The following is a 27,868-nucleotide window of genomic DNA, read 5'->3' as shown; positions in this document are numbered from 1 at the left end:
ATCGCGCTTCCCCATCGTGCATGGGGGTGGCTTCGCGCGCGGCAACCCCCATAGCCGTTGCGACGCCATTATAGCACCATGGATCGTTGTACGGGAACGAAGCGACCTCGGTAAAAGCGACCGAACTTGTCGAGCCACGGACCGTACTTACACTGTAACAGGCTCTGAACGGGGGAGCCTTTTTCTTTTGAAGGGAAAAAGACGGTCGACGGGGCGCGCGACAAAGACGGACAACGAACAGTGCGGTCGACGGGGAGGGAAAATATCGGCGAAGAGGATAGAGAAAGAGGGGAACGCAGAAGTCGCGTGTGCGGGCAGAAAGGTCGGCGTGGTTCGCGGCGAAGCTCCCGGATAGAGCGCAAGCTCCGAACACCTTGTTTACATTCGTCGAACGCCGCAGAGGAAGCACGTTGCTCCAACTAAATAATCGAGGAACTCGGAGGCGTGACAACGTGGAACTGCGGTGAACGGATCCAAGACGATATCCGTGGAATCCATAGCGAGAAAACCGTTCCGTTTCGAACCGGAGTACCAAAAACTAGACTCAACGCTTCGGAGGACCACCATCGACGACCCATGGCGTTCCACCGCAGTATCGTCGTCGGTTAATGGACGGGTGAGTACGCTTAGACGCCTAAGTGCGTGTCGAGTGGTTTTTTTCGGGTAAGCTTTTCGCTCCCTCGAATACGTCTGTCGTGTCCTTTGCTCGCGATTAACCAGTTTCCTGGAAAAGCAAATCTTGCCAATGTTTACTTATCGAGTACTCGGAGCGGCACGTTTCGAGCAAGATCGACGCTTCGCAAGCGTGGCTAGCTTTAAATGTTCGTCGAAACATTACAAACGTTGAGATCGAGACCATTTCGGAGTAGGATAAATATTCCAATTATCGACGATCAGTTTTTAACCATCAGAATAGGTACTTGGTATTTTTCTTTTCATTGAGAAAATATAGCACTGCATGGGGTACGAGCGTTACATTGTCTACTTTTGCTGTTTACTATTAAGACGCGTAATGATGTAATTTACTTCGTAAAAAACAACTGACCGCGTTCGGCCGTTTTTCCCGCGCTCTGCCATCTAACGATGCAGAACTATGAGACAATGATTCTCAAACTAGTGTGTTGCAGCGTCCCAGCGGATCGCGATTCTTTCGAAACAATCGAAACGATAAAATGTGATTAAATCGCTGCTTGGTGTTTTGATTCGGCATCTGTTATTCGAATCAACTTTTGCCCACCTCCGATTAAGATAACCCTCGTTCGAGCAAGACGATAAACTCCACGAATATCGATGAAATTAACGAAACTTTGGGACGAACTCGGGCGCGCGATTATCTCGGAGCGAACGCGATCATGGCCAATTACAGAAATCATGGTCTGGCCGTGGATCGGTTTCGCGTGCGCGTCGAAACTGGCGCGATAAAGAACGCCGATTTCCAGCCTCGCGACGCTTTCGCGGTCAATGACTTTTCAGCAAAACAATTTCCACGCGAGCTTTATCGATTTCCAAGGAGGTCGGTCGCGTGTAACGAACGCATCAGGTACCGGCATACATAACAGCCAGGATAATAACGTTGGAGCTAAAGCTATTTACTCGCGCAATATCGTTCGATTACAGGCTAACGGTTTAGCTAATCGATAGGCGAATGCGACAAGCGGATTCGCGTTAATTAACATCCGTTATTCAGACGCTCTTCGATACTTCTTACACGATCTATCTCTTCATCGATGAGATGATATTTCCGCGGAACTAGTATGAGACTACATACATATCGCCAATTCCGATAGACCGAGGATTATTTTACAGCCCGATCACGATTTATGCTTACACGACCCAAAAATCGAGTCAAGGTCCGACAAATAAAAATCACAAACTCGATCGAATACGGTGCACATGTGTAGTCGTCTAATAATAAAAAAAAGTTTGATGGTCGGATTAGCATTGTCTCATCGAGATATCCGATCCCGGATCATGTTACTGTCCATTTACCGTAGAGAAACTTGTGCATTTAAGGAGACTGTTGAATTATATACCCTGTATACAGGGTCGTGGCATTGAACCGCGCCTTCGGGATCGGGGGAGACCGTGGACGAGGGGCTGAAAATGGAAAATGGGAAGGGATGCTCGACCTCGGCGAGAACGTACCCTTGTTCCTACGTATCATTCCTCCCCGTCGAAGGGATCGTAAAATATTCGCGTACAGCGGAAATGAAACAATTTGTATAAATCGCGAGATCCTCTAAATGTGAACTAACGATCTTGTATTCCGATCGCCGGTTGTTACGCGTCATCCTGGTCGGAGTTACATCGATCTACGCGCATTGGTGCAACATTTCTCGTGTTTCGAGTGGGAGTGCGCGAGTCAACGATACTCACGGTATCGCCAGCCAAACATCAAAGAATTTCTTCGCGCGTAAGAACTCTGTGCCGTTCGAGATTAAAGCCATCAAAAGCAAAGAATTTCCAGACCGACTCGAGGGAGAACCGCGTTTCCTGCCAAAGAGGAGAGCATTTTCAGGCGAAAGTGTCGCAAACTCTCGGCAGAAACAGACGTATCACGTTCACGGGACTAATAAAGAGATCGTGGTAGCGCTGTCGGTACAAGTACCATCGATCCGTTGCTACCATTGGTCTTTACCATCGTGTAAATTTCAATTCCCATCGTAACGAGTCGTTCGTCTCGCTTTCTAACACTCATCGTAGATATCCGAGCAGACGTAATTCGAAACATGCGACAAGTAACGCCAAATAGCGATCTGGAAGGGGGAATTTCGTAGGTTCGCAAACCGAGAAGTGACCGAGTGTCGAAGAGAAGGAGAAAGGAGCCAGGTATCGGGGGCCGATCATAAAACCACGATTATTCGCGTGCGAGCGAGCAATCGCGATGCGAATGCCGCGCCACGAGGCTGACAATTAAGGCTACGAGAAAGTTTCGCGCGCTCCGCGACGTATACGCCGATAAATTGATTAAGAATTATTTAGAGCTATTCGCGGAAACATCAGTGATTTAGTGTTCGATACAGTTCGTATCCAGTGAATTTCCTTGTTTAGCAAACAAGTTTGGGATTCATTATGGAGGTAAGACATCGGAAAAACTTACGTTAAAAGGTATGGGAAACATGGAAATGTTTGCGCATAACGCGTTTCGTATCGATACAATTTGTTTTTGTTTTGAAATCCGTTCTTACGTCGGATTTCAGTTGAAATGCTTACGCATCGAAAACGATCGTTCATTTCATTGTTTGAAATTAACAAAGAGTGGCAAGAGTTTCATTTACCGATTTCTCCGGCATTGTTTCCGAATCGCAACATTTTACACGGTCTAGCGAAAGCTCGGTGGGCTTGTATTCGTGTAAGCGACAGAACTGTATCTAACGAAGTATAAAATGACGGTAATGGAGCCGTCGTAATAGTATTTTTCTCGCAAAGAAGAACGTTGCAACCGGTCGGGTGACGTCTCCCGTTTCAGCTTGGATAGTTTTCCGCAAAGTCGAAACGTTCGATTGCTAGACTATCGAACGAACGCAGTCCACGGGAACTCGACGCGTTGTTCAAGCTTGCAGTACATCATCCCAACGACCTAGTTTCTCCGTCAAACTCCTCTCATATTTTTTTTTTTTTTTAAACTGCTGCGCACTCGCCGCTTCGTGGAATGCTTGAAAATACCGAGAAACGCGAACAGCGGATAATATCGGACGGAAAGAACAATGGCGGTTGTAATCAACGTAATTGCTGCGATTACTATCTTCCGAGCGCGATACCGCCATTACAATATCAGTCTCCTCGAAGGCCCGAATTTGCGGCCATTACCGAAACGACCGTACCGCGAAACGAATGAAACCGATAAAAGATGTAACGGTGTATCGTCAAAGTAGACACGAATGGTATATTTCGATAATTTTCGCATTGAAACGATTCGATTCTAGAAAACGTAGTTCTGCGAACAAAGGTGGACTAGATTCGCAATCGGAAAAAAAGTTGAACGCTTTTGCGAAACGAAAAACGTTGATTCTGTTGTGTATTATTATATCATCGAAAATATAATAAAATTATCGAGCTTACGAATGGTTCGTTGAGACGATCGGTGATCGGTCCCGGGCATTCGTCGCGCGATGCCACGGTAATCTCGAAGGGAGCGCGATGCGAGAGGGTCGCCGATGGGTCGATGGACGGCACACGGGCACAGGCACGGGCACGGGCACGGATACGTGGGCGTCGCGACGCCGGCGCCGGTAGGAAGCTCACAGGTGGTCGCCATGCAGTCTGGCCGTGTTTCGTGGCGAGTGCCGCGGCAGCACCTCGGCGTGTCGCTTTTTCGAGGTCCACGACCGACCGCCTCGCCGCGCCGGCAGAATCGATCCACCGCCGCCGACTTCCGGCCTCCGATTGTTGTTGTGACGCCGCGTGCCGCTTCGTCGAAGCCGTGAACCTTGCCACTGCAGCTTTCCAGGCATCCTTGTCCTGGAACGACGCTCTCCACCGACAGGACTGCGAGCACCGTAAGCCTCACTCGATCGACCTTAGACAAGCTTCTCCGCGTTGCCCTCTCGATTCTCGTAGGCGCAACCTTCGGCCCTCTATACCTACACAAGGGGAAACACAGGGGATGGAACACGATTCGACGAGGCCCTTCGATAAGGAGGAATAGATTGGTCGGAAGTTAGCTGTAAACTCGGTTTCCCTCGTCGCTTCGTACCGAGCAAATTTCATCAGTGATTGTAGCCTTCCTGTGATATTTTCCAACCAAGTTTTTACGATTACGGTAGAGATGGATTCAAAATGTCTGGTTCGGGGGGTTAATGTGGGCGCTCGGAGGGTGGCGCGTCCTAACCTATTTCGATCCTAACCTATATGCCACCGTGCAACACCCTCTTTTCCGCCCCAAGTAAGTCAGCAAACGCGTTCTGTTCGTCGAGGGATTCGAGTACACGAAGAAATTGCAAGAATCGAGAGCGAAGAGTAATCCGGCGCGGCCGGCGTTCGTAGTTTTCATCGACGACAACAGGTAACTCGGGCATAAACAGTGTTATCCGACGAAACCTTAAGCATTTCGATGGATCGGGTGGGGAACGCGATCCCCGAAAAGCACGGAACGTTCGAAGATCGTTCGATTATTTCGAGAATATCGACCAAATCAGCCGTATCGATCAGATTCGACAGCGCAAGTGTGGGCGGAGCCGGCGCGATAACCTCGTTGTGTTTTCGTTTTGGAAACCTTGTACTATCCGTACCTCCGCGTCCTCGTGGACTCTGCCCATTCAGATCTCTTTCCGCGATACATGTTGCTCCTATGACATCACGTGATACCGCGTACGTACGAGTGGACCCCGAGCGGACCAACTTCGTTTCGTTTGAGCCAGAGCTTCTTCGATTACAACCTCGAAAGATTACATTTGAATATTTTATGGATTTCAAAAGTTGTTCTGAAAATATACAAGTTTGTTGTTGTTGTTGTTGTTTTTATTTTTTATACAAGACACTTGGACATCGCGATCATTCGCGTTGAAAATATTCTACGGTTCTCCAAAGAGTGACGTTGCTCTCTACTAAACGGATAATACCAGAGTTCGCGAATCGAAGGAAAGTTTAGGAAATAGGATTTCAACGAACGTCGAACAAATGGAGTTAAAAACTCTCCTGTGAACATTTTTAATTACATACGCGACGAGTTCCCCTCGACGCCCTAGTCTTGACTTGTTCGCGCGGCAATCGCCAAGTGCACGCTCCGAGTTTAACCTACAATGCCGAGCGCGATTGAACAACGAAACTTTCACTCGCGATTTGTTATCGCGCTACGGCAAGACTCAAACAAGATACAACCTCTGTCGAGGCCGAGCATAATGCAACGCTCGGACGCATTTAAAATCACTCGCGGAAGCTTCGCGAGATAAAAACGAACTATCCGCGAGCTTTCGAACTCGTTAATTCGTTATAAATCCGCGACATGGAAGAGCTTATCCGGGACTTTTGGCTCGCTCGAAACTTGAATCTTCATCCAAACGAGAGATATTCGATAAAAGACGAAGAGAGAGAGAGAGAGAGAGAGAGAGAGATGTCGCGGATGGAAAACTGAATCGAATTGTCCCTGTTTCGAGCCGAGGGCTGTGACGAGGAGCAAACAACTATCGAGCTGGAAACAAAACATTCAAAGAAATCGCGATAAACCGAATATTAATAAACCGGGAAAAGGGGGATTTCGAGACCGGTTGAAGAGGTTCCACGAACTGCAATCAATTCGATGCTAATTCTAGGATGTCGCGAAGGAGAGGGAGAGGAGGAAGGTCGACGGATAGAAATCAACGAAAGAAATTAATTAGGCACGGCGAGGGTGCGGTATTAGAGATTTCAGTAGAGTTCTTTAGCCGTTCGGCGATACGACAATTGGCGACGTCTCTAGAAGTCCAACGGGAGCACGATAACTCGGATCGAGACTCGACAATCCCGTCTCGATAGTGGTTTTACAATCGAGAATCTATTAGCCGAAGCTCGATCGATGGCTGGTTACTTAATCTGGAATTTAATTCCTTACCAGCTTTCGGCCTAGCGATGAAGTAAATCCGAGGAAAGGGCTGCCAGTGACCGAAATAACATGAAAGCCACGTTGAAAGGAACGACTATTACGGGACGTATCGCGAATCCGTGATTCGTGGCTGCGAACATGCACGCAAAATTAAAGAGTCGGCTAAATAAAAATAAAAAGCAAACAGTGAGAACGATTCGAAATTTTGTTAAAAGTTCGTTTCGAATTATGGGAGGAATAATCGAAAACGTTTCGTTCGAAGGAAACTCGCTTTACGATCGAAACAAACGACGATCGAGTTGGACTCGAGATCGTGCGATTCGAGCAGAGAAAGAAACGAAAAGCGAAAGCAACGAGACGGTCGCGAGACGGAGCGAGAAACAAAAGGAGCGCGGGAAACAGATACTCATCTCGCACGCGAATTGTTCGCAGGGCTGAAAAGCGACAGAGGAGTAAATTAAGTTCCCTATCCAGGGTTCCATTAGCGGCGGGCTGGATCGATGTTGAACGCGAGAGGGGTAGGGGTTAGAGCTTCCTGCGTTCGCTGACAAGGCGAGATCTCGAAAAACGATCGGTGAATCGCGCGAAATGGCGGAACGGTGAGCGCTCTAGGAGCAAGCGGTCGACGCCGACGGTCGGCGGGCCGGTGTATCGGCGTCGACGCCGTCGTCGGGCTCGCGAGCGGAGCAAGCGTCGTTCGAAGTCAGGTACGAAGGTAGGGGGAAGCAAGGTAGCGTGGGAAGAGGCAGGTTGGGGGTACGCTCGGCAAAAGGCAGAAATAATTCCACATTTGCCGAGCTGGCTCGCACGTGTCACATCACCTCAGGCCCGCACACGTGCGCGCACGTGTCCGTTCTCGGGCTGCGTGACACGCGAATAGAACGACACGGCTGTAAACGAGAACGAACCGGAGACGAGAAACGAATCGCGCAAGAAAAAAGATCCGAACTCGGAGGAGGAGGCGGAACGAGGACACAGTGCGCGGCATACAAAAGGGGGGAGGATTCAGGGTGGAGACAAATCCGCGGTGACAGTGCGATAGTCGGCTCGAGAATCGTGACTAAAGCTCTGCGACGCTGGCGATCCACGCAGATTTCTAAATATATAGCCGGCGATGTGCAAGAATAGGAGGCAACCAGCACGGCCCGCGAGCGCGTCTCCAGAGAGAGCGAATGGAACGTGAGCTCGCAGTGGGCACCGCGACGCCGCGGCGTCACCCGGACCCGCGTTCGGATAGGTCAGTTATCGCGGAACAAACTAGCTGCCGGCGAGTTCGCGTTAGAATCCTGTATCAGCCTCTCGCGCACACAGGTAAAACACCAAGGATTTTAGGATTATTTTCTGTGTATACCCGAGTAGACCATTCATCATCCCCTAAACATTGGAACATCCGAACATCCCTTAACATCGTAAGCTCGTGGTCTGCGGTTGGTACTGTTTGCGTTTCTTTGTCAAAAAAAGAAAAAAAAAAACAAAAAAAAAATTGCGGCACGTTACTCCGCACAACTGAAAACCTTGGACAGTACTAACCGTTAGAACCCAACCGACCGTTGTAAAATTCTCTTCGAATTTCAAGTCACTCGCGGCCTGTTGATTATACCGTGGTTTCTCGCGCTGCGCTCTCTCTCTCTCTCTCTCTTCGTCCTCGGCAGAGATGATTAGTCCGTTAAACCGTTCCTGCACTTGTTGAATTCCCCCTCGCACGAACTCGCCATCGGGTTCAGAAGTGGTCCGTGTTCGCGATACGAGTCACGCCACCTCTTCAATTTCTCCGGGAACAGACGGATCGATCATCCGAGGTGTATTTCGTTGTTGCACGCCCTTCCGTCTTTTCGTCGCGCTCACTGCGTTTTTTTTCTATTACGAATAGTGTCAACTTTGAGACACGAGCCGCTAAGAGTTTCCGAAGACTCCTTTGTCGCACCCCGAAGACGCTTCAGTGTATTTGCGATGCGACCGGTCATTGCCACCCTTCTGTCATTGCTTTCCCGTACTCGCTCGTCTCTTCGCAGAGTCGAGTTGCAATCGTGACTCGAGAAAGGTTGGGAACTATACTCGCTACCTTACGCCCTTTAATCCGTACCGTTTTCTCTCGAGTAGTCGGTTCTTGTTTCGCGACTGCAATTTTCTCTCCTCTCGGAGGAAGCTCGAGGACGCATTCTTACTCTAATCGGACGACGGAGAATCGTAGAAATTTCATCTTTGAAAAAATGTACCTATAACTTTGTGTTCACGGGACTAAAGTAACAAACAATACGAACAATAAACTCGACTACTTGGACGTACAAATTTAAAACGAAATTATCAATTCGCTGAAGTCACCGCGAAAAGTTAGATTTGTCGCGAAACCTAAAATACTCGTGACGAAATCGGCACTAATTCGCAACCGACTAGGCTCGCGTAAGCGTTTCTTCGAAACGGTGTTAAATCTACGCAAACGAAAACAGATGTAGCAGCAGCAGGCGCAAATCGTTCGGAAAATAAGGCGCGCTTGAAACGATTCTAAAGCCGTAGCTCCAAGTCGTAATTTATACCGCGAGCTTGCGACAGTGTAACTTCGCTACACGATCGAGACTAACGTTCGCGGTTCGGTCTGAAAATAAAGGTTCCGCCGTGTCAGAATTTCGGTTAAACTGATATCCTGAGAAAGAATATCCTTTGGAAAAGCACGGCAGCGCTGTGTTCCGTCTGCTCTCATGTTACACGACAGCAATTTCGTAGCAGAACATTGTATTTTTCAGAGATGTATCACGCAACGCAACTTCGTTGGTTTCTTTATTATACGCGTCGGTGTCATCGGTTCTCCACCGTTATAAATATCCGTTGCCGTTAACTTTACGCGCAACAGCGTTCGATGGTCGATAATTTGTCCCTTGTGAAAACGCTGCTGCGAGAACCGTAAAGTAAATATAGAGCAACGGAAAATTGAAGTGCATCGACTCCGCTGCTGTGCTATTTAAAAAGTAACAATTATTATTCCCGACATATTTCGACGACGAAGGCTTCGTTACGCATCGTTTTCTATTCGTCGATCGATTTCGTTTATCGAGTGAAAAATATGAAAACCAATTAAAGTCTGAATTTTGTTACCATGACAATTTAAAAATCATTTCTCGTATAACGAAAAGAATGAAATCTTCTTTACGCATATAAAGATCAAAAGAACTGCGCGTTGAACATACCCAAACCGGACAGTTGAATTATAGAAATCAACCGTGTCCCGACGACTGACCCAGTTAATCACTCGATACCTCGCGACAATCGACACCTTTCCGTGAAAACGAGATAACTGAGAAATCCGATTCGTCGACTGTTCGTAACGGGAAAACGTACAACAAGTCATTCTTACGTAAACACGATACTCCCGCTAATTACTCGCGCTGCGTCGAATGACCTATTTAGTCTCGCGTTCGAGAATCGATGGGCTTTTCACCGCGGAAACGCTCCATATGCATGACCAGTAATTCGAGCAGCAAACGAAAATAAAAATTTCATTCCAAATCGATATCCACTTTCTTCTGTTTAGCGCGTTTGCTCGCTGCACAGATCTCTTTGCCAATCCTGTTTTGCGTATCGGTCGATCTTTATTTATATATTCGCTGCGCGAATGAAATGTTTGAGGCACAAGGTTTAGATCTCCGACCATGTACCACCCATGCGTCAAAGCGTGCATGTTTAGTTTACAGAAAAAACACGTGTAACCCTCTATCAAAACACATCGCGTGATCACTGTAATGGCAGCATTGATGTTACAACATTTTCAGAGTAAATTGTCACGTCGACACCAGAGAAAAGCATCGATAGTTCGATCATTAGGTCAAATGAAACGCAAATACAGGATCTGTCTCTGTCTCCGAGTCCTGCATCGTACTACTTGGTCCTGCTTCGATGGTGCGTCCGTCGGCGTCGTCCAGGTCTCTTAAAAAAAAACTCGAACAGGCTTCGCCGTGTCTTCGAGCCTCTCATTCGCTTTCCCGTCTCGTTCTCGTCAAGTTCCTCGAAGCGTGTCCGCGCGGAAAGATGAACGCACGTGACTTAGCGGTCCGATCGTTCGCCAGTCGTAGCGCCATGTTTGGCGATCTCTGCCACGGAGAGAGAGCGAGCCGCGACTCGACGAGGATGGGACTGCTTCCCCTTGAACCAGTAGTGCCGATTCGATCGAGTTTACGCTATCGTTGCTCGGCCTAAACGTACCGCGCGATCGCTAGCCGACAGAGATGGTCCAAGTTCTTAACTAGATAGAAATGTTCAAACTGAGGATCAACAACTTTCGACTCGTACGACCATCCGAAACGGTTACTCATTAGTCGAGTGGAATTCTGCCCATCTCTGTCATACAAGTAGTCCTCGATTTCACAGGATCAAGATCGTTTGAATGTTTCTCGGCCGATTGAGAGGAGCTTTGACCTCGGTTTGCTCGAGCTTTTCGTCGAGTAAGTTGGAGAACGTGTGCTACGTATTTGATCAGTTGGCGACAAAGATGAAATTACGATCGCTACGTCTTATCGACTAATCGAGAAAACAGAGAACGCGAAGAACCATCGTGCTATTAAAATTATTTTATCGCAGTCGACACCGTAGCTTGGAATTCTTGGACAATCGTGCATCGGACCATCGGTTAAATTAACCTTCGAACGTTGCTGGCTGATTTCCAGGAACCACAGGACAACACTTGCGAGGAAAAGCAGGAAACCTTCCCTTTCTTTCGACGTACACCACACATCTCGCATGTCTTGCAACCGAATACAACTTAACCGATTACGTCCAATTACATCCACCATATCGATATAAAATACACCGATAGATAGACGGTTTTGTAGTGTACGTACGTGCAAAGTTACTATCAACAGTGTCTACGAAGGCGAGAGAACCATGTTGGAAAACCTGCGCAATCTCGGTAAATACGGCGACATGTTCGATAAGACCCGACAAGACGAAAAGATCGTAATCCGAAAAGGGTGGGCGGAGGCTTGAGAACGCTGAAGCCTTCCTCTGTTGCTCGATCCGAATCTCCCGGACACTGGGTGACCAAGTAGCCGGCTACTCGATTTCGAGAGCATCGATCGAACTCTGAATCTACGGCGCAGGGAAACGGGGACCCAGTCGATTGATAGTTGGATGCATTATTCACGAACCGTAATTAAACTCATCGTTCGCGAAAGACGACCACGGCACAAGTTGCCTCTTTGTGTAATTGGTCGTCGAACTTTGATAGAAACGATCCAGCTCGTTTGTTTTGCAAGCAAATCTCTCGCGTTGCTACGCAATACGAACAAAAATATCACAAAAATCACGTATTCGTATAATTTCACGACTCCTTGTAAGAGCGACAAGGATAAAGGAGAAGAGTACCACGAACCAAAAAATTTGAAAAACGCTGGACTAATCTTTTTTTCGTCGCTTTGCAGATCGACCGAGAATCAGCGACTCTGAAGAGATGCAGCGGTGTCCATACCTACACGAGATGAAGGAGCGCTTGCTCTCGCAACCAACACCGACGGACAGCCTAGACATGGAGAGGCTCGACGGCACTCCTGTCAAGGAGCCCAATCTGCACAACGATTATCCTGCTCACACCAACCCCGGAGTGATACCTGACCCACCGGAAATGCCGCCAGACTCGCTAATCGGCACGGTCGTCAAGGTACATTACATCCTCGCGGAGATCTTCGATTTCGTGTAACTCGACGTTTGCGCGATTAACTTGCTCTAACTTTATTCGCTGTTTTTGCAATAATCACTCTCTGCTTGTGGCAACTGGATTAAGAGTGCGCCAAGTTAGAAATTCTTTGAAATTGCCACGCTTGGTTGCCAGGAGCTACCGATCGACTAACAAGGAACGTCCATAAAGTTTTCAACTTTCGAGGAGCAGTTTCGATCCCTTAAAATCGAGTCCAACAAGGGAATATCGCGAATCGTTAACATCGATTTTTATCCGAGACTTTGTAGAAATGTTCGAACCGTGGTTTTTAGACTAATTTTATTAGATTCGATCGATCGAACGTTTGCGTAAAGTTTTACCACAATCGACGGCCAATGATTCGCGATCGATCCTTGCAAGAAGAAATCTTCCCCATCCATTGGAAATATGCAACATGTTTTTTTTTTTTGTTTCGTCGTTCGATGGACGGTCCTTGTAAGTTTCTACAACTATCCTCGGTGGTTCGCGACTTCTTTCACGAAACTTTCCAAGTTAGAAGTAAGTTTTAGGGAGGAAAGAACGAGACGGTTAGATTATCGAAACGGGATTCGAACTCTAATATTTCTTGCGTCGAATGAGCTTTCGGACGAATCGAGCTATCCGGAAAAGGAAAAATGGTACATTTTTTTCTCCCCCAGGCCAATATTCCGAACCTCTACCCAGCCGAAATTTCTTTCCTCGGTGGGCCATAACTCTAAAGTCTTTAATTTATTGCTTTTAGCTGAATTCCGACGGATATGGCTCGCACACGTCGCCGGCGCACGCGAGACAGCCTCTGGTGCCTCAGAACGCGAATAATCCGCCTCTCTGCCTCGCCCCTGCGCACACAGGCCCTGCCACTGGCTCGCTGCCAAAGAACGCAAAGTGAGTACATTCTTACGAGTGCATTCTTAAGATCCTCGGAATGACGGTCTTTATGATGGCCTTTCCGCGTCTCGTCGCGCGCGGAGGATTCTTCGCGGATGTTGTCTAATTGCTTTTATACGCCTCGGTTTTACGCCCAGCAATCGCTGTGAATGCCGCACGGTTTGCATAAACGCGCGCCTCGTTCTCTTTGTTTCACTCTTTGGTGTACACGAAGGCGTTTACGCCTCAATAAAAATAGGACGCGACGAAAAGAGACGCGCAGACGCAGAAGGCAGAAGAAGAAATGGATATGTCGTAACGAGGTTACAGGTTTCAAACGAAAGTATTGCTCGATATTAAACCGACGAATTAAACTTCCACCTTGCCGCTATTTTCGGTTGTGCTGTACCATGACATACTTTAATCCGAACGAAATTGGCCATACGATGCGAAATGATTCTTTGACAACGATAGTTTTCTCCATTTTAAACGTCGAGGAAATTCGTCTTCTTACCGGCTCGTTAAGAATAGAACGTTGCGTAAACAAACGCGTCGAAGGAAAGAAAAAGTATATGGAAATGATATAATATCGAGGTTAAACGCGATTCACAATCGACCGGCATAATGCGAACCAAATCGCAACCGATGACGACGTAGGACTTGCTGCCACGTGGAAGTTGGTTATCGTGACGCGTGTGCTCGGAGAGCTTCCTCCACTTCTCGCGAAAGAGCTCGTGGTAGCCTTTAAGAGGCCTAAAATAACCATCGAGTCGATTCACCGAAGTCAGTTTTACGTTTTACGATGTCGTCATCTGACGGACGCGCAAACATAGTCTCGTGGTACAGGTCGTAGGCATCTGCGTGTTGCGAACCGTATCCACGTGCAAAGCGAAACGTTTATTTTGGGCATCGGGAAGGGCTGTAACGACGCGACGTTCACGAACAGAAATGATCAGCGAACGCCGTTCGAAGGAATGTTTACGTCACCCGAAACCATTTTATATAAAAACACATACTTGTAGACAAAATACAAAAATGACCGTTTTTCAATCAGTGATATCGTTTAGAAAAACCATGATTTATTTATGCGTTAGCGACAATTACGCCAATAGAAAGAACACCTAGACGTAATTTTTCCGACACATACTTCAACTATTTCTATCTCCATTGGTCACCGTTTCTGACGTGTCCGTATTCCTAGCACCGTGAGTTACCGCCGTGAATTATTGACAAGTAGAAAGTCGGGAATAAGAGACGTCGATTTAAATCAAATTAACGCTGAACGATAGCGTTGAATTAATTCAAAGTTAAACGTCGTACGTGTTTTAGAGATACGAGTTCTTGGAATATTCGAAACTGAACTATTCAAAGGTCCATTTCGAGTGAAATTTCTCAAAAAATTCAAGGTACCTGTTTTTACTGATCTTTCCCCAAGCTCTCGTCCAGTGTTTAGTTCTGGAGGCGCGGAATCGTGGCAGCACTGCCAGCTAGAACTCGAAATCAATACTCGTTGTGCGTGAGTCTGGCTTGTCGCAATCCTTGCAACGCGATATTACAACACGCAAAAAAACGCTGGGAGCACCGATATTGCGCCGTATCGATGACTCGATCCAAATCATCGTCGGGAACGCGATCGATGCTAGTTATTCTTCCTTCAACGATCTTCCGTGACCCGTGTTTCGTCCTCCCTTCGAAACTTGGAAAAAATGTGTCCCTATAGCGTGACACTTTGCATCGCTATCATTGGAGCTGGTTACCGAAATAATCGTAGATTTATCGTAGCCCTCAGTTTCTTTGGCTAGCGTAACCGCACCCGACACGCGAAGACGAAAAGTAAAAATTTTTCGGATAGAGAAAAAAAGGTTGGAGCGGTAAACTATAATTGAGCTCGACGCGGTAGATTCGGTGGACGCTTGCCAAGTGTCTCGATCATCGAGCTGCCAAACGGTCGACGACCTCGACTCGGAAAAACAACCCTGGACATCCATTCGCTACACGCGGCATGGAATCGACTCGTAAATGCAGTTTTCACGAATGTTCGAGGGGAATTCTTTGCCACGAAATAAAATCAGCTAATTCTCTTGCTTCAGCTTGAAATCTATGGAACTTGCATAGTGGTTGCTCGTATTTAAACGTTACGCGTGACTGCTAGAGAGAGAGAGAGAGAGAGAGAGAGTAATATAATATAGAAAACAGAACAGAGGAGACAATGGAACTTCTACTCGTATGGGACGCGCAGATTCCTCGTAACGGGGACGAGAGATGATCGGAGAACGCAAAGCATCGGTAATCTTCGAGGAGAGGGGTTGGGGAACACAGATAATCTACGATTCTGATCGTAATCAAGGGTCGATTCCAATCAGTCGATTCGAAAAGCACCGTACGTTCGAGAATTTTGTGGTAGGGTAAGGTTACCGACCTCGGTGCTAGCGTTATCGAGCGGGTCAGTGGGTCGCAGAACGACAGAGCACCCCCTCCCACGACCCTCGACGACCACCCCGTAGCCAGCTTTCCTGCCACCCGTCGTTCCGGATCCTCCCGTGGGAACACGGCCGAATGTGCGCGCTAGACGGCCCGAGTCTAGAACTTCCGAAGAACGCTCTCTCGTTCGAAGAATCGGAGCCTCTCCTTCGTGGAATCGAAAAGAATCCCGTGTTGGAGGATAGATGACACCGATAAAAGAGGTGTTCCGAAAGATGACGGAGAAATGGTACGGAAACGCGATAGGTAGTCGTAGGACCCGCGATTCCCTCGCGAATAGATCAGGTACCACTCGCGAGGAATCGCGTTTATCACGATTAAATTCGCGTAGACAAAAAAGACGGATTCGGAGGTTCCGCGAGACGACGCGGAACGAGTTACCGGGAAAGGGTGCTTCACCGATTCTAGCTAACCGTAGACGGTAACTGCACCCCAGTTGCGTCGAGGACCTCGCACAAAGGCGGCACGTGAATGCATCGATGCCGCGTCTTGAGCATCCACGATGTCCGGGACGCTGAAAATAGATACGAAAGGATATTTAAATAACCCGAGATCGTAGGATATAAATGGAAAGAGGACGTTACCTGAATATTTATTCGCCGTTCATCATCGGGGAGTGCTGAATGAGCGGTCGAGAGCGGCGGAGAGTACAGTGTCTCTTGCGAGATGAACAACTTTCGTCGCGACTTCCGCTGCTCTCCTCTCGTTTTTGTACAATATTTTCAGCATATTCACAGATGAAAATCCTCGCTTAAACTAACAATCGTACCGAATAATTTTTACGCAAACGTTTGGTAAACGAAATGGAAGAGAGGAGGACTGATCCGGAAACCCAGTGGCCGCGATCGGGAAAATAGATTCGCGAATGAAATTGAGCGAGTCGCGGTTGGATAATCCGCGTACGAGTAATCGAGAAAACGACGCCAGGACAGGAACAGGAGTCATCGAGAGTTCCCCGCGGTTACGGGTGGAAATTAAAAGGAACGAAAACGGGGACACGGAGGGTACGAGTAGAAAAAATTCATGACACGACGCGAGATTCCGTTGGGATAAAGGGAGATCCCGGCCGAGGTAGACCAGCCGAGAGGAATCATGGTGGAGGATTCTCGTTGCACGTCCCCGTTGCGCGAGACCACAGGCGGGGCTTGGGGGAAAGCTCGAAGAAGAGCGTCGCGCGTGAAAAGGGGTGAAAAAGACGCGACGCGTCGCGGAAAGGATCGTAAGAAGGAGAGGCAAGATCCCGGCGGTGAAAAAGGGGGCCCGGAAGCGAGAAAGGGACAGCTGAAGAGAGCACGTCGGGACGATATAGAGTGAAAACCGTGGACCGCAATGCGCTTGTGCAAGAAGCTGCCGCTGCCCGGGAAGAGACCTCCCGGCCAGCCTCAGTCTCCGGGATGCTGGGGGCGGCGATCGTGATTCTACCCCCATTTCGTCGTGCTCCGATAACATAGTCCGTCTCACTCGGCCTCTGCCTGTCCGTCCGTCCGTCCGTCGCTCTGATCCATTCCTCGCGGATTAACCCTCGTCGGTTGTGGACGCCTACGGTCGCCACCGTAAGGTAGACTCCCTTTCGGTGTCTCTGTCCCTCTCCTGGTTCCACCGGTCTACGCGTTCTCTCCCTCTCTCTTTCTCTGCTCCCGTCTCCTCTCCGTGTGTCTCCGTTGGTCCCCTCTCCTCTCGTCCCCTAGACTTCCCTTTTCTCTCACCGACCTTCCATCCTCTATCCCTTCTCCGTTTCTACGCTTCACACCCTTTTCCGCCGAACCCTGAGTGCAGTCACCGCGAGAACCTTCGGGCAACCGCCTCTGCTAGCAGGTGAGCACTTTCTTGGTCGCGTATACTGGTCGGTTCGTTGGTCCGTTCGTTGGCACACTGGGTACGACGTTCGTCGGGGTGTGCATCGCACTTGGCTGGTGATCGCAGCCGCGCGTCGCCCATCGCCCGTCGTGGTCGTGGTCGTGGTCGTGGTCGTGATCGTGGTCGTGGTCGTGGTCGTCATCAGTCACCGAAGCGAGAGTGCTCGATCCTCCCAGGGCTCAGGTTCGGTCGTGTGCACGGAATTTTCCATTAGCTCGTTCGACCAAGTGCGCGGGATCACAGAGAGAGAGAAAACCTTTGGGGTTGGCCCAGCTTCGTTTCTCTCGCTATTCTCCTTTCCCACAACAGTAGCTAACTCTTGTCTCGTTCTTCCGTTCGGATCGACTATCTTGCGCTTACCCTTCGTCTTCCATTGATGGCATGCTCGACGCTCGATTCGGGCAAAGTCGAATCCTGAAACCTGACCGGGGTGTCCCTTTCTCGACAAATTTTCCATCAAGCAGAAAACTGCGCCGCGTGTTTCGTTGCGTATAATCGCGCTGTTTGCGCGAATCGGTAGCATTCGGAGACTCGAAACGAATGTTTCGGTGGAGAACGATCCAAGTGTATCGATAACGAGTTCTCGGTGACCCGTTCAAGTCCTATGCTCCTTCCAAACCTTAGATTCTTCACCAGACGAGGTAGACGGAAACGCGAATTCCATCGAAAGCGCAGAATTAGCTGCGCTTCGTGCGCGCTCCTCGGCGAACAAAAAACCCGTAGGAACGAACGCGCAGGCGTGATCCGCGGAATCGAATAAACAGAGAGCAACAATTCGGGAGAGAGTTTAGACTCCTGCCCTCATTTTCGAAAGCGGTGTCTTCGAGTCTGCTCGACTACTTTGAAATTCTTCTCGACGGTAAAACCGTTCTCGCAACGCGAAGAATAGTTTCGAAAGGGAGGATCGAACTCGCTCGTAATTTCGTTGGAACGTCGAAGGTTGTTTCAGACGTTCGCCAAAATGGCGGTCGTGGCGTAATCGAGACTGTTCGGTCGCGCCACTCGTCGATAATCGCGCGCTAGTTTTTCGGGTGCGAGTCCCAGTCGTGTCTTTTGCCGATCGTTAGGGCCCGTTGCGAGAAGACAAGGAATCCGCGATGGTGGGTGGCGGTGATTGCAAGGTCGCCACGGTGGAGGTCGAGGCTGCCGCGGTGGACAACACGGCGACGCTTCCTGTGACCAGGCCTTTGAATCCGCAAAATTCACCACCGAACGTGCAGGACAACGCCGAGAAGAACAATGCGGCCAATAAAGAGATGGAGCTGAAGAACGTGCGGTCCACCCCAGCAAAAAAGTAAGAGCGGTAGTAAACCTAGCACCTCGAGGATACGGTACCCTTTCTTCTTTCATTCTAGTATTCTCGTATTCTCGATATATGATTCGCGCATCGATAATCAAAGGTCCCGAATATCAAACGTTACGCGAGACGGCGAGTACACCCGGAGAAATGGGAGTAGGTCAAGACTCCACTTGACCGGAACTGCTACGTAATCTGCGCGCTAACGAACCGGTTACAGCTTAGGGGCGCACTCAAGTTCCGACTTTCCGCTTTTGTATTGCCGAGAACAAACTAGAGGACAATGGGAGCCAGCGGTGTTTTTGGATGTAATTAGAGAAACGTAAATACTAATCGCGGGGTAACCGGGTCGTTGTTCCGCGAATTCCTCTTCGACCGCTTTTTTCACGATGGATACACGGTGTCTACGAACCACGTTTATTCGAATGATACATAAGAAAATAAAATTAAATTTGTAATTGTAAATTGGATATAATCGAAATTGTAATTTTTATTCAACGAGTAGCGGATAACAGGTTGTCAGTCTTTTATTTGTTGTACAAAATTAGAATTTCGTCCACCTCTGACTATAGCTGGCGGATTTCGACATTTCGTCGTTGAATAGTGAAACGAGCGCCGCGCGATGTCGAGATGTCTTTTACGGTGGAAAGCGATCCGGATTCGAACATCTGACGCATCTGAAAACGGACGTCTGTTGCGCGACTTCCGCTCGGAAACCGGTCGAGTAGACGCGCGTAACGATTTCCAGTCGCGGTTCATCTAGTGCCGTCTTTTCCGTATAGCAGGTTGCATTTATCACAGTCACGCTTTTCAACGCATACGCCCGCCGCCAGAGGAAAGAAGCGAGAGACGAGGAACATCGAACCGTCTGCTCGAAAACGACGCGCGTTACGCGCCGCTATGATAAACGAGACGCGAGAAGCGTTTCAATAGCTCCAAGGGAATGAAAACGCTTGTTTCGTAATGCAGGATATTAAAAGATACATCGAGGGTATAAAATGAAATTCGAATGCGCGCGGAAATACTTTTAGCTTCGAGTCTGGTTTCTACGTATCCGTACTCCAGCGGAAAACTTTACGAAAGCCTAACGATTTGCGTTTGGTTTGTACGACAGGGTAACAACAGAGGTCGTCAATTTCGGATACATCCCGCGAATCAATAAACAAATAGCAAACTATGGTTTCGACCGATCAACGGTAATTATGGGGAGGTAGAAATAAATAGACGACATTTATCGTCCTCGTGACCGTTACGCCTTTTTTTTCACGGGATATCTTTTACGTTTGTCGGGGAACGGAAGCGAGGGGTGGAATCGTCTCGTCTGCGTTTCTATTCGCGACGCGCTTCGTTAGTTGCGACGCGCTGGCTATGAACCGCGTCTTGCGTCTACTGTGCATTACACGCGGCCCCGAGTTATGCACTCGCGCACGTACACCAACTACTACCCCGCGTTGAAAGAAATAACTAACCGACCGAGTCTGTGTCCACGAACGAATGGAAATCATTCTCGAGAAAGAATCGAGGAAGTGGAGCGTGAACGTATTTCGAGTCGAGAAGGGACGGTGTGGTTTATCTTCGATATATCGAGCGTCGAGGAGAGAGCCCGTCGAGCGTTAACCCTAGGGCGCGACGACACCTTTTTCATGGAAATTGACGAACGCGCATAAAAGAAGCGCGAAACGTAACGAGGATCCTCCTTTCGAACGAAGTCTTGTTATTACGATGTCGTGGAATGCTCGCGTTAGAACAAATCTTGCCGATTATTTCACTCGATTCAAATATCGTATTGATTATTAAAAATATAAATACTTTGAAGAAAAAAAAGATATCTGCATCGGTAGCACCGTAACACGCCAACTAGTTTTCCCGTGCTTTGTAATTTATTAATATCGATCGAGTGGCAAAGTATGACAGTGATACGGCGCGAGCGGTCTGTGCACGCAGAACGGCCAAGCAATACCTTCTCAAATTACACAGTCGCAGTCGCAATTGCATTAACACGGACCGAAGGCGAAGCTTCGTCGACGTCGGTCTAGAGTCTAGACGCTGAAACAAGACAGTGTTACGGGCCTCGTGAACGCGACTGCACATACCTTCGTCAAACGAGGAACGCGAAACGCTAAGAAACGATCCGTGACAACGTCGTTGCCGAAAATAACGTTAAAGCGTTGTCCGAGAATTCTCGTCGAACGAACTGTGCAACGCAACGCGATGCATGGACCTGATGCATTACCAAGAAGTAATTATTTATTCCCGATCTTTTTCGAATACGTTTCATCTTGATCGTGAAAATTAAGCAGCACAAGAGTTAAAGAGAAAACAATAGATACGTCCGGAAACCGCGAGAACGATCTCTAGGCTCGTGCGAAGAATACGCCGTGATTGGATGCGACGGGGAGAGCGAAATTCGACGGGAGAATACAGATGAGGCGGGGGTGAGTCGAGAGGGCGAGGTACAGAGAGAAAGACCAGCGGCTGGAAGTAGGTACTTCGAGATATCGACCAGCAACCTGGTTCGCTCGGAGTCTGTGCTACCCGACGCTGTTTCCACTTCTGGCCGCTTTTCTCCTTCAAAAGTGGAGAAAAAAAAAGGCCATGCTGGGACACCGCTTGGTTCTTTCCCATCGCTGCGACAACTTGCAGAAACTTTTCGTCCCTCGGGCTGTTCATGCAGCGTATCGCTAGCCGCCTCGCGCGTTACGCCCGACACCGATGGCAATCATATTTTATGGGGAAACGGTTTGAAAAAGACTTTGCGATGATTCGAAAGACGTACGAGTATCGACATATCGACTCGATAACGCGGATAGCGAAAGCTCGCGCTTTCTAATTCGACGACGCGATTAACGCGAAGAACTGGTTCTCCGAGGTGGACGCGGTTAGCAACTAAATGAAAACCAGTTTCTGCGAAATGAAATTGTTGTTTTCGGTAATCGGTACTGGCACGGTCTTGCGCGCCAATGGACCGTATGTCGCGAAAAACAACTCGCACGCGAGCAAATTTCATTTCTCCGTTTTCAAGCCCTTTGGCGCCTGTACCGAGACGCGATAAACGTATTTCTTCTTTCGTCTAGAAACGTACACAAAAGTGCATCGATTACGGTAGGCGAAGGTGATCTAGAAGTTATGAAAAAGACAACTGAGAGACAATAGGAAGTCGTCGAAATATCAACGGTCACGATACAAAAGATACCAACGCGAAGAAAAATCGAATTTCTGCTAGCGTCACGCTAAATATCCTTTGTCCAGGGCCGATAATTATCGAAGAAGAAAAAATACCTGACAAGAGTGTACAGGCTCGTGCGGAAAACAATAAAGTCTGCGCCCCAACCCCTGAAATGCCAGCGTGACAAAGGGTGGTTAAGCCCTTCTCGACGAAGATGCACCGTACGGCCGCCGAGCCCCTGATATCCCCGGTGCCAGACGTCGCAACGCGGCTGCAATTGCAACGCGAACGTCGCTCTAGCGGATTTCGGAACATTTTTTCCTCCCGTTTCCCTCGTTGTTGCACGCTCGTCGGCGTCGTCCTCGTCTTGTTCCGTTCCATCGATAGAGAAATATATCCGGTCTCTCTCTTGCGATTAATTGCCGAGACGAGATCGGGCCAACGCACAGAGCTCTGCTTCCCCTTCGCCTACCGTAAATTATCGATTCCGAGACCTAACCTTTAACGAGAAAAAGCACAGCCGACGAACAGGAAGAGCAGAGTTCGTTCGAGAAACGTCGAAGCGTTAACGACCATCGCGTCGCTACGCCGACGGTCTCCTCGACGCGGCATCGACGGATTCGAATCAACGTTTCTCGTTCAGTGTTCCGCGGCGACTACCACCGATTTAAATTAGCGAGAAGAGAGATCGAGAGAACACCGCGGTGGAAACTGTGAAAAATCGACGAGTTCCCTTGCTCGCGGTTCGACATCAAAAATAGAATCCTGGTGGATCGAGAACTGTGTCCAGCGGCAGCCAGTCGACGCTCGTGAATAATCCCGACACGACGCCGTCGCGGTCCGATCTATTCTCGTGTCTGCGAACGAATTAAACGAATTGCCTACGAGCAAATGTTGAAACGATTCGAATAGGTACATTCCAGTACCGGAGAACGGAACGGTAGAGTCACCGATAGTTTCCGAGTGTAAACACGTGGAATTCGTCTCCGCGAACACTAGCGATGGATGTGGAAATTGTGCCGATCATGGAGAACAACGCGAACAGAGTCGAGGGGCTGCTCAGACACGGCAGTAGGGTACAAATAGTTCGAAAGACACGGTGAGAAACTAGAATTCTTGTCAAAAAATTTTAAACGGCCAGATGATTGGTCAGCCGAGACTGCGAGAACGGCGAGGAAGCTAGGAACGAAGACTTCGCGGCCCTGCGTAATCAAAATTATCGACAAGGATTACAGCGATGTTACCCTTTAAAGATTCGAATTCGCGAGAGCCGTTTGCGTCGGTTTATATTCTTTTTCTTTCGACTTGCAGGACGTCGCTGTTCATTATCATGAGTTTCATCTACGCGAAGCTGCTGGTGGTGGTGTGCATCGCTTACGTGATAAGCGAGGTGGTCACGCACAAGTTGCCGCTCTACTACTACGAGGGTTTCTTCACGTATTTGTACGGGGTTAGCATCTTGTTCCTCCTGTACGTCTTCTGCTTCCTACTGCAAGAAAGCGCTTGCTGCGCCAGAGGAAGCGATTCGCCGCCGCCGCCTCCGCGGCCGCCAAAACCGCCCAAAGAGCCCAAAGACAAGAACAAGAAGAAAGACAAGAAGGACAAAGAGCAGAAGGCCGCCAAGGCCAAGAAAGAGTACCAGGTTCGTTGTAATCTCCTTTCTTACACCGTGATCAAAATACATCGGACGCTGTAATTATTATAAAATGATCCGATTTATCTTTTTCCCGTTAAACAAAATTCTCAGAAGCGATCTACTTTTCGAGGCGCAAAAGCGAGAAGATCCCCTTAATAATTATAGATATCTCGGACGGTTACTAATTTTGTATTCGCGAACGATTTTCGTGGCCACGACGATACTCCATTTTACGCGATGTGTATTTCGGTGCGAGCGAGTATCGAGCCCGATGCCGATGATGCGATGTTAAAAGAGACGCTTTCGGCGCTGAGGCAAATGGGTTAGCTCGTGTCCTCGTCGAGGGCGTATCAAAAGTCGTTCGAAACTCGGCAGTTTAGTCCTTGTTAAAGTTTACTCGGCTTTTCGACGTCGAAGCGGTAATTACGAAATTAGTCCCGACTCGTGTAATTTGACGACCCGACGGTCTTTGAGCACTGTCGGAAATTAACGACGAGGTTGAAAAGGAAAAAACTGATTCAGGATGCGGCCGATGTCGAGGCTGGAGTGGCCACTCGAGCTTTGCGAAAGCGAAAAACTTCGCAAAACGATCAGAGCCATGGAAGTTTCTTCTTGAGAATCGGGGCAATAGGTGAGACTTTGTCCCGATTTATTATTCACGTTTAACCTAACGTTGATATATAAACGTACCTTTTAATTTATCGTTAATTATTGTATTATATGTTTTTCCATTTTATCCTTTTCGAGCATGTACGTTTTGCTCCCTGTAATTTATTTACTCGTCCTTAATCGTTGCAACCATGTTCTCTCTTTTCAAACCTTCTTTCGTATTTCTCCGTCAGCTTTCGGCTTGGGTACCATGGTCTACAACGGTTTAGAGTTCGGTACCTTCTTCGAGGTACCACCGACTTCACCGTGTTACCAGATACTCCAAGGAGTCAATCCGGTTCTACAGATGATCTTCACCTTTATGCAAATGTACTTTATCTTCATGAACTCAAGGGTAGGTAATTCGATTAGCTAGCGTTCAAGGCAGCGATCATCTTGAGAAAAGATTTTTAAAAGGTTTGGTTCGATTTGGTTTCGTTTCCTAGCTAAACATTCACCGCTTCAAAGTGATTGCGCGTTTCGGCCTGATGCACGTTGTCGCAACTAATCTTTGCGTCTGGATCCGCACCCTCGTATTGGAGAGCATCAAAGAGATCACGAAGCACCATCAGAAAATGGGACAGTTCGAAGCAGGCATACTCGGTTAGTTTATCGCAAGGAAAAGGAACTTGCGCTAGTTGTTACTTTCTTTTGTATTTATTTGTTTAACGTCTGTATCTCGTATCCCAGAGAGCATCAAGCAACACTCTATGCGAAACGCTGCAGCCATATTGGGAACGGCGCCTCGGGATCTGTCTCTTTTACGCGAAGCTCCATTGACCGCCACGAGGTCGTCAACTTCACCTGCTTCGATAGTTACAAGCACGACCGCCGCCTCGTTTGGTCGACTGATGAGAACGACATCGAGAGCGATCGCGAGGGCCGTTACGACGCCGACGACGACAACTACGACCGACTGGATCCCTCCGTCTACAACGACTACCACCACCTCCACCACCACCACCTCGACACCCTTGCCCAATTTAACCGCAACAACGGCAACCACTTTGTCCACTCTCTTAACCTCGTTGATTCCGAAAACGACCACCGAGGAACGGACCACTCCGACTACCACCGCTACCACCACTACCACCACTTCTACCACTACCGCCGCTACCACCACACCTTTGAAAATGTTCTCGTCTTTCTTCTTGGAACAGTTCGATGCTCCGCAGATGGACAGCCAAGAGGAGGTACGAAATTCACAGTTTTCGTTTGAACCTAGAACCTGGTTTCTCTAAAACAATCGTACTTTTGTCGCGACACAGGTGCAGCAACTGCTCGACGCGAGCAATCGCACCAACAGCAGCGACTTCTGGAACAGCCCGCACTTTGGAGGCATCGCGGCAGCCTTGACGGACGAGGAGATCGCATCGAATTCGTGCGGCCGTGTCAACATCATGGGAACCATCGTTCAAGACGCGGAACCGTATCTGTTCCCGTTCATCATCGAGTACAGCCTGATCGGGGCAGCGGTGATTTACGTGATGTGGAAACACATCGGGCGACACCCGCGTTGGCCCCATCAGGTGGAGGCCGATCTGGAACGACGTCTCGAGGCCATGCTGTCTCGTAGAGCCGTTGCTTTGGCCCACGCAGGTAATTATTCGTTCGCGTCTATAAATTTGCAGCATTGTCTACGCGTCGAACGGTTATCCGCAGAATTGCACGTGCTCGTAGATCCAAAAGGTTTACATTTTTTAATTTAAATTGCCGTGAAACTTTGAATCGTAGTCCTCGCTAGTCGCGATATCGTACAGTATCGGTAGATGGTTCGAATCCCTGTCTAGTTTCACTCGTGATTTCATTTACGCGAACCACGCCCTCAAACCTATCGAATCGAACCCTCAAGGATATCGAATATGTTTGCGAACGAACGGTACGGCAGCTTCGAGTAGCACTCGACGCGTTGATCGGAAATTATCACTAAAAACTGCTCTCAACGCGAAAACTAGGTCACACAAGGGTGGACTGTGTAGGAGCGAGCAAAGGACTGTTCTTCGGCCTGCTGCTGTTGGTCGGCTCTCTGATATGCCTGATTCTCTTCTTCGTGCTGATCCATCATCCAGACTTCGGTCTCGTCGCTATTTACCTGGCGGACGTGTCCCATTGCGTGCTGATGGTGCTATCGATCGTGGCCATAATCGTCGGCTTCATCCGAGTACAGAGCTTGAAATTCAAGGCGGAAGAGCAGAGCGACCTGAACGACATCTTGCTCCGCGTGTCTGGGTTCGGACTGTTCGTCTACGCGGTGTTTAGCGTGATCGCTGGCTCGTTGGCGGCGTTCACCCACGAACCCAACCTGCTGGTGATGCTGACCGGACTCTTGTCGGTCGCACAGGTGATCCTTCAGATGCTGTTCATCGCGGACGTGTCCCGCAGGAGGGTCCACCTGCCGGAGCACGATCGCAGCAAGCCAGGTCGACAGGTGGTCACTTTCCTGCTGATCTGCAACCTGACCATGTGGGTGATCTACACGTTCGAGTCTCAGAAAGTGATGGCGAACCCGGTGCAACTCGATTTCTACGGATTCCTCGCTTGGGCTATCGTGCAGAGGGTTACTCTGCCGCTGTGCATCTTTCATAGGTTCCATAGCGCGGTCACGTTCGCGGAGATATGGAAGACCAGCTACAAGGCGCGCCTCGAGTAGACGATCAACATCGGCCAACCTTTCGTCGGGATCAATGGTCCGGATTGATCGTCGCGAACAGAATCGACAGAGATCGAACGACGGGACCGAGGTTTCCTCTCGACGACTCGAACATTCCTCGGCTACGCGATCGACTTGGAATCGATCTCGAATCTCTGTCGAACGCGACACCGAATAGAGGATACCAACAGGTAAGAGGAGGATCCGAAGATCGTTCGAGGATCGTAGGAGAATTCCGGGCCAGTTTGCACGTTCTTACGAAGCGTCCGAACCAGGACACTCGAGAGATCACGATCGAGTTTGCAAACGACACGATCGACAACGAAGACGGGTTGATCCGATGGGTTCTCGTCGAGGAGAGATCGGGAAGACGCAGGTATCGAACTTGCGTCCACCAAGTCGAAGGTATTCGCGATGACAAACGCGAAGCCAGAGAGAATCACGAAGCGTCGTTTTGTCCTTCTTCATTTTTTTTTTTTTTACACGCTTTCTGTTTGGTTCTCGGTTCTCTTTGCTTAGAGCAGCTTGGACGTTGCTTCCCTGATCGGTAATTGAGACGAGAGAGCACGAATTGGGAGGGAACAGGTCGGATTTACAATCACCGAGAAACAAGAATCATCGAATCGAGGTGACACGAAGCAAACGTTCATGCGTCGCTACGACGAAAGATTCGACGCGATATTATACGTGCGATACACCAATTCGCAAAAAACAGGGCCCATTTCCTTTCACCGCGTTTACTCACCTTTTACGATCTTTATATACTGCCGCCAAATTTTCTACTTTTATATATTATATATGTACCTTTGCCCCATCGTGCATCGAGAACATCGTTGAAAATAATTCTCTAAGTAACGCTCTTCGAAGCGTGGAAACATCTCTTTTCGAACGTCTCTCCTACCAAGGATATTCCAAACGACATTCACCGCTGGTTGGAACAACGGTTCCGAATCCATAAGATTTGCAGCTAGAAGAGAGAAGACGACAAAGTCGATTGCAAACGTTCTCGGATAAACGAAGAATGAACGGACTTCCGAAGGAATCGCATCGTTAGCGAACGAATAGG

The 27,868-nt window shown here is 48.7% G+C and overlaps 1 protein-coding gene across 12 annotated transcripts; it reads left to right on the top strand.

The window, feature by feature from the left end:
* The first annotated feature begins 311 nt into the window (after window positions 1-311).
* Window positions 312-27,868, top strand: LOC128887594 (proton channel OtopLc). Of its 12 annotated transcripts, none has more exons than XM_054143652.1 (10): window positions 312-616; window positions 11,929-12,164; window positions 12,943-13,085; window positions 23,180-23,510; window positions 24,027-24,135; window positions 24,347-24,507; window positions 24,599-24,755; window positions 24,843-25,345; window positions 25,421-25,751; window positions 26,108-27,868. In XM_054143652.1, the coding sequence occupies exons 2-10, from the start codon at window positions 11,958-11,960 to the stop codon at window positions 26,800-26,802; spliced, it is 2,637 nt and encodes an 878-aa protein (XP_053999627.1). In that variant the 5' UTR covers window positions 312-616; window positions 11,929-11,957; the 3' UTR covers window positions 26,803-27,868. The 12 variants fall into 12 exon arrangements, with proteins under 12 accessions (XP_053999627.1, XP_053999629.1, XP_053999623.1 ...); XM_054143654.1 differs by lacking the exon at window positions 312-616 and adding an exon at window positions 2,879-3,078; XM_054143648.1 differs by lacking the exon at window positions 312-616 and adding an exon at window positions 4,051-4,499 and having other exon boundaries at window positions 26,132-27,868.

Source organism: Hylaeus anthracinus, unplaced genomic scaffold (assembly GCF_026225885.1).
Source record: "Hylaeus anthracinus isolate JK02 unplaced genomic scaffold, UHH_iyHylAnth1.0_haploid 11989, whole genome shotgun sequence".
Classification (NCBI taxonomy): domain Eukaryota; kingdom Metazoa; phylum Arthropoda; class Insecta; order Hymenoptera; family Colletidae; genus Hylaeus; species Hylaeus anthracinus.
Note: the sequence above shows the minus strand (reverse complement) of the source record. Positions and strands in the feature narration are given on the sequence as shown.

Coding starts and splice junctions, on each gene's coding strand:
- LOC128887594 (XM_054143646.1), top strand. CDS start 4,166: ATGGACGGCACACGGGCACAGGCACGGGCACGGGCACGGATACGTGGG. Junction 12,165..12,942: donor TAATCGGCACGGTCGTCAAG/GTACATTACATC, acceptor TATTGCTTTTAG/CTGAATTCCGACGGATATGG. Junction 24,508..24,598: donor TTATCTTCATGAACTCAAGG/GTAGGTAATTCG, acceptor TTCGTTTCCTAG/CTAAACATTCACCGCTTCAA.